This window comes from Octodon degus, unplaced genomic scaffold, assembly GCF_000260255.1.
Source record: "Octodon degus isolate 3935 unplaced genomic scaffold, OctDeg1.0 scaffold00310, whole genome shotgun sequence".
NCBI lineage: Eukaryota > Metazoa > Chordata > Mammalia > Rodentia > Octodontidae > Octodon > Octodon degus.
Genome location: NW_004524886.1, coordinates 582,411 through 589,387, shown reverse-complemented (window position 1 = coordinate 589,387; position 6,977 = coordinate 582,411). Strand labels below are relative to the sequence as shown.

The 6,977-nt window shown below is 51.6% G+C and overlaps 1 protein-coding gene across 1 annotated transcript in view; it reads left to right on the top strand.

Annotated features, from left to right (window-relative positions):
- The first annotated feature begins 237 nt into the window (after positions 1-237).
- Gcsaml (germinal center associated signaling and motility like) overlaps positions 238-6,977 on the top strand; it is a 25,776-nt gene continuing 19,036 nt past the window's right edge. The window contains exon 1 of the mRNA XM_023707779.1: positions 238-272. Coding sequence (XP_023563547.1) covers positions 244-272 — 29 coding nt within the window. The 5' untranslated portion in view covers positions 238-243. The remainder of the gene's footprint in view (positions 273-6,977) is intronic.

The following is a 6,977-nucleotide window of genomic DNA, read 5'->3' as shown; positions in this document are numbered from 1 at the left end:
TGCGCTGGGCCCACTGAGTTCTGAGGAACAGGGTGGTCAGGCCTGTCCAGTGCTGCAGGCCTGGGCGTAGGCTGGGTCCTTCTGTCCTGCCTGCTTCTTCCATGCGGGGCACACTTGCGCACGAGCGCACACACTTTACCCCCCCCACCCTGGGGCGTCCTACCTCGGTCTTGACCTGTGCTCCTGTGCTTAGTCTGGTGGCACAGCCAGTGCCCAGAGGCAGCGGCGAGCGTGGAGGAGACCATGGGCAATACCATCCTGCGGGCACTCTGGTGAGTCCTACTCTGGCTGGGGCGGCCTTGGGAGGGTGGGGCGGTGCCACCAGCTTGGGTTCAGTGGGCCCCAGAGCATGGGTCTGAGGAAGCCACTGATTATCTGGACTTCAGAATCCGCCGGGAATCGACACTGCTTTCATAGGATGCCTTCCGGTCCTCTTCCCTCTGCTGAGGTGCAGGACTTGCATCTTACCTGCTGGCTTCAGGGTCAGCCTGAGCATCAGGGTCTAAAAGTAGGAAGACACGCTCACCCACGCGTGGCTGCGAGGCGGCTCCTGTCTGTGGGTTGATCCTGCACAGCTTACTGCTTTGCAGGCTGCAGAACAGGTGCAGGCGGCAGCTGCTTCTGCGCTTGTGTTCTGCTTTGCAGCCCCCACCTGCACGCCCCTGCAGATCCCGTGCAGAGGGGCTTGGCCGAAACACCTCGCTCTGCCTCAGGGGAGTCCTGTCACACTCCCATGCCCCAGCCTGAAAGCTCTCCCTGAGAGCCACATCTCAGGCTGGCTTCCTGTTGGGGTCTGCAGACTCCACTGACTGCTGTTGTCACTGCCTGAATGTTTTCTTCTCTCTGAATGTGTCCTGCATTGGCGGAGTGCCTGAATGCCTCTGCCTCAGGGTCGCCCTGCTGCTGCACAACTTTGTCTAAGGGCTAACTACACTTGACATCTCTGAAATCTTTGGAACACTTTGGAGAAATAAGGCTCTAAATAAATGTTTCTGGCTGGCTTGGAGAAGCGTGCCAAAATCTGAAATCAGGGGCTGGGAGGATGATGGATTCTGAGCGCTGCGGGTAAAGAGCCTCTGTCCGCCCCTTTCTCGCTCGGCCCGTAGTTTCCGAAGTGCGCCTACTTACTCCTGTACCATGTTCTGGCCAGATTCCCATCGTCTTTGAAAACTGCTCTAGACTTCTGTATTTTAGAGATTTTAGAATACTTTACTAGAATGTTTGCAGCGCATCACAAGCACGCTCGTCATGGGGACTGGGTCTGCACACACAGCAGTCTTACTTTATAAACATTACAGCAGTGAGAAGGCAGATTCGGTTTGCCCACGGGTGAGTGAGGACTAAGCTCAGAGGGTCGGCGTCTGTGGTCGCAGATTCCACCGCTGCTGATTCCTTCTCCTGTGCTTGGCGGGGCACCTTCTGCTCAGGCTTCCTCGTCTTGCTCTCAGCAGGGCCTCGATGTCAGCTGTGGTGTAAAATGCAGGCAGAGGGAAGAGAAGGGCCAGGCTGTTGAGGCTGTCGCTCCAGAGTTGGCATGCTTGGCTGCGCTCAGGGAGCCGCTGGGTGTCTTCCTCCATCCTGGGGAGCACAGGAAGGAGCCCTGGGCTTGGCCAGGTAAGGGGTTGTGGCAACTGGAGCTACCCAGGTCTCAGCACCAGGACTTTCACAGAGTGACCCCTGACTGTCCTAATCTACACCAAGCAGGGGTTGCTGTTTCTGGCTCAACTTACTCTGAGCTTGGAAAACATAATACATTGAATATTAAATAGGTCATGCAATTGGACATGTTTACTAATTGGTCCTATGAACTGCCTTATCCCTGGAATGAGAACAGAGATTTCCTTAGGGAGACTCGAGAAGACAGCTGAGCGACTTAGCGTAGCTATCAGAGGGACAGGAGATGACTTCTGTACAAAACCATGTACTTTGCTCCACTTCATTGTGGTATGTTTCACAAATGAAAGTCACATGTGTTTAGAGTGCACAGTAGGATGTCGGGTGCATGGCGCACGTTACCACCACTATCAAGCTGACTAACGTGTCCCTCACTCCCCTGCAGGTGCGTGCATGGGGCCCTGTGGTGTGCGTACGTGTGTGTGGTGTGTGTGCATGCGTGGCAAGAACTGAAATTTACTCTAATGAACGCATCACTGAAAAATCATGAAGCCAGCTTAAGGCCTTCTAGTCCTGCGAAGCTGCACCTCTGGAGGCCCTTCCCGTGGGAGCTCGTAGCCAGCCTCATTCGTCTCAGCTGTGTCATGGGCGCCGGTCTCCCCTACTAGCTGACTCGGGCAACACAGTGTCTTGGCTGCTGTCCCTTTGCACCTTCAGCTGAGTGTGGCCTCCAGGTCCTGGCCCCTTCGCCTGGCTGCACCGTGCGTGTGCAGTGCTTTGCGTCTGTCTCTCTGGGTGGCGTGCTGGCCACGTCCTTCTGAGCACAGGCATCCACCCCCTGGACGGAGCCCTTTGGAAGCAGGTGACCAAGGTCTTGGCACAGGTGCGCACAGCCTCCTCAGTGTTCCAGGCTGCTGGCATCCACAGCTGTGTTTGGAACAGGTGAGGACTTGGTGTGGACAGCCACATCATGTGTGGCCCTGTCATCCTGGCCAGCTCCCTCTGTCTCCCCGGGGAGCACCCTGTCCCTCATGTGATGTAGGAGGCAGCCAATTCCCAGATGCTGGGTTTATCTGTGAAGATTAAATGGCTCAGTACTAGAGAGTCAGCAGGGACACAGTAGCAGAGAATCAGTGACAGCTGTTGTTTATCTAGTTTTGTTTTGTCAAATAGCCTGGCTTCCACAGTCTCAAGCTGTAGGGTAGTTTAATTAATGCTTCATGGGAAGTGTTTGGCTCATGAGAGGCTTTATTCACATTCCCTGGAGACCCAGCGGGGACCATGATGGAAAAATCTCATCGCTCAGAGCCCATTGCTGTGGGAGGGCAGGAACCAGCCACTACAAACTGTGCAGCTCAGACGCAGGGCAGGTGTGCTCTCCAGGGTGTGTGTGACATCCGGGGACCTGGTCTCTAAGGAGGGACCCAGCAATGAGCCACCAGGTATCTCTGTCCACTCTGTTGCTGGATCACAGTGCCCAGCTTTAGGGGGAGGCCATGCGTTCCAGTTCTGAGACTGAGAAGCCCAGTGCGCTGCCCCAGGGTCTTGGACCAGCCAAGAGGACAGGCTTGCTGGAGAGCCCCCCCTTGCCAGCATGGTCCTGCCAGCTCCCTGACCTGGCCACTTCCTGATATCAGCAGCAGAGACAAACTCCGAAGGTAAAGGAGCCCAGGCTGAGCTTCCAGACTCAGGGACCCCAGGGAAAGCCTGAGTGTGGTGGGTGTTAGGACAGGGAGGAGGACCTGAGGCCACAAGAGGGGTGGGGGCACCCCACAGCCCTCCATGTGCACATAGCAGTCTCTTCATGCTCTGAGGGGAGCTCTGTGTGTGCAGAAGAGAGACGACCAGGGTTCCAGTGGGTGGGAGCAGGACACGTGCCTTCGCATCATGACTGTGGGGACAAAGGAATGACGTGCCCCTCATGGGTCCCAGAGAGTGGCCCCTGCCTCCCAGGCCTCCTGGGCCCTGCAGCCTTGGCATACAGTATGCTCAGTGACTCTGGAGGCCACAGAGCAGGTGGGTGGTGTCCACGATGGTCCTGCACCCAGCCAGATTCAGGATAAGAAGTCACACGAGGGAGCTGGCCACCCTGAGTCACATCCTGTCCCCTGTGATAAGGACTTCCTCCTGTCAGGGGCCCTGCATCCTGCCAGGGGGCCAGGAGGGAGAAGCAGCCTCCAGCAGGCTTGAAAGGGTCCGAGTGGTATGGCCGCTGATCAAATCCTCCAATGAGGGCACTGTCACCTCTGTGTTCCCTGCTGTCTTCTGAGGAGGGGATCTCCTCAGAGATCAGGATGCAGCAGAGGCGGCAAGGGAAGCACTGTCCTCTGCCCCATGCCCACAGTTATAGCACCAGGCTGCACACCACCTGTCATCCCGGTGCTGCTGCAGGGCTTGGGCTCCTGCACCTAACCTCCAAGGTGTCCTGAGTTTTAAAGAGACTGTGTTAAGGATGTTTCACTTCTACAGCAGGTGTGAGCCAGAGGTACAGAGATCTGCCACCCCAGCCCTCAGCCACCCCGGTCAGAGTTCCTGTCACCAGCCTGGTGCGTGTACTGTCACTGAGGCACCTGGGTGAGGCTTCGCACGGGCTCACTCTCAGCATGGCACCTCATCCTGGGCAAGCTGACAGTGATCAGAGGCAGTGAGGGGAAGCTCACACTGCCTGGTCGAGTCAGCCTTAGCCTGATTCGACCTGGCCAAGCCTGGATGTCCCCAAAGAGCTGGCTCTGCTCTGCTTGTCTTCTTAGAGACGGGACGCCATCAAGACAAAGAAAGAGAGATGAGAGAGAGGAAGAGGGAGAGAGAGAGAGGGAGGGAGGGAGAGAGAGACACACACACACAGACAGACAGACAGAGACAGAGAGACAGAGACAGAGATACAGACAGAGCCAGGCACACACACAGAGGGACAGACACAGAGTTGTGAGCTGCAGTCTCAGATTGGGGCAAAGTTGCAGGACTCTTTTCTTTTCCTTAGGGCTCAGAGGGTGACTGCATCTCCTCAGTTCTGATCTTGGGGTTAGACCTCAGTATGCGGCTCCAACACATTAGCTTCACCCTCCTTTCTTCTCAGCCCTAAGCTTCTCTCCCCTCCCCACTAGGCACAACTCTAACGAGTCTATGTCCAGCCTAGGAGCGCTCAGCCTGCTGAGAACCATAGCACCACGTGCTTGAGGGTCGGAATGCAAACGGCGCTCTGGTGCTGCCTTAGTGCCTTTGACTGTGCGTGCTCAAGGTTTCTGAGACGGTGATTCTGAGAGTAAGAGTGTGTGCGTGCGCATGTGCGGTGCTAGGGACGGACGCTGAGCCTCACACGTGCTAGGCAAGTACTTTCCCACTGAGTGACAGCCCTGACCTTTTTTTAATCTTTATTTTGAGATAGAGTTTTAATATTTAAACTTCTGATCCATTTTGTCTGTAACTTTGTGCATGGTGATAGGCATAGGTCTAGTTTTAGCCTTCGGCATGTGGAAAGCCAGTTTTTCTACCACCATTTATTAACAAGGCTATCTTTTTTCCAGTGAGAGTGTTTGGCCCCTTTATCAAAGACAAGGTGGCTGAATGCATTTGTAGTTGTGTCTGCATCTTTTAATCTGTTGCACGGATCCTCAGGTCTGTCTCTACACCAGTACCATCCTGATTTTATCACAATAGCTTTTCAGTATAATGCAGGTCAGGGATTGTGATTCTTCCCACCTTTCCTTTGTTTTCCAGGATTGCTTTTGATATTCTGGGTCTCTTCTAGTTCTAAAAAGCTAGAGCAAAGTTTTATCTAGCTCTGTGAGATATACTAATGGTATTTTAATTGAGACTGCATTGAATCTGCATAACAATTTTGGGAGTGTGGCCATTTTCACAATGTTGGTTCTTCCTATCTAGGGACAAGGATTATCTTTCCATTTTCTCAAATCCTCTTCAATTTCTTTTTTTAGAGTTCTATATTTTTCATGGTATAAATCTCTTATTGCCATTGTGAGTCTGGTTCCTATGTATTTCATTGTTTTTGTTTTGTTTTCTTTTTTATGTAGTTGGTACAGGGTCTACAGAGTCTCACTACATAGATTGGACTCATAGTGATTCTCCTGTTTTCATCTTCCCAAGTGCTGGGGTTACAGGCCCACCACGCTCTGTCTCAGTGTGCCCTGGGGGCGGGGCCGGCACGGCATGCTGGGGACCAAATCAGGGCCGCTGTGCTCTGCCTATGCAGGCACTTCAGTGTTCTGAGCTATCTGGCTGGCCCTGTATTTCCTTTTTTTAGACATTATTGTGAAAGGTGTTGTTTCCCTACTTTTTCTCTCGGTGCATTCAGTGTTTGATGTTGTTGCATTTTGAATGTTGGCTTTATATTATGCTATGGCACTGAGTTTGGCTATTAAATCTAGAAGTCCCTTAGTAGACTTTTTGGGGTCTTTTATGTGCAGTATCATATCATCAGCAAATAATGATAATATCATTTTTTTCCTTTCCAATCATTATTCCTTTTATTTCTCTCTCTTGTCTAATTGCTCTGGCTAAAGTTTTCAGAACTGTATTGAATACGAATAGTGGTAGTGGGCATCTTTGTCTTGTTTCTGATTTTAAAATGAAGGCTTTTAATTTTTGTCTATTTAGTGTGATGGCTGTTTATCACAGATGACTTTATCAGATTGAGGTAAAGACCATTTATTCCAATTTTCTGTAGGTTTTTTTTTTTTTTAATATCATGACTGAGTGTTGAACTTTAAATCTTTTTCTGCACCTATTGAGACAATCATGCGATTTTTGTCTTTGGCTCTGTCGATGTGGTGTATCGCAACTACAGATTTGCATATATTGAACCATCCCTGCATTCCTGGGGTGAATCCCACTTGGTTGTGGTACAAAACCTTGATGATTTGCTGCATTCTGTTTGCTAGTATTTTATTGAGGCTTTTTGCATCTATGTTCATCAGGGAGGTTGGCCTGTAGTTCTCTTTTTTAGTTGGGTCCTTCTCTGGCTTTGGTATCAGAATAATACCTGCCTCCAGGAATGAGTTTGGGAGAATTGCTTTCCTTTTTATTTCACCGAAGAGTTTGAGAAGAGTTGGTACTAAATCTCCTCTAAATTTCTTGTAGAATTCAGCTGTGAATCCACCTGGTCTTGGGCTTTTCTTTTCTTTTTTTATGTATTTAGGCTAGGACCTACAGGGTTTACAGGGTCTCACTATGTAGATCCGACTAGTAGTGATTCTCCTGTTTTCAGCCTCCCAAGCATTGGGATTACAGGAGCACGCCACCACACCTAGTCTTAATTGACATTGCAGCCAGTGCACCCCAGGGGTGGGGCCATTGCGGCATGACAGGGATCATGCCCCGGCTGCTGTGCTCTGCCTAAGCAGGCG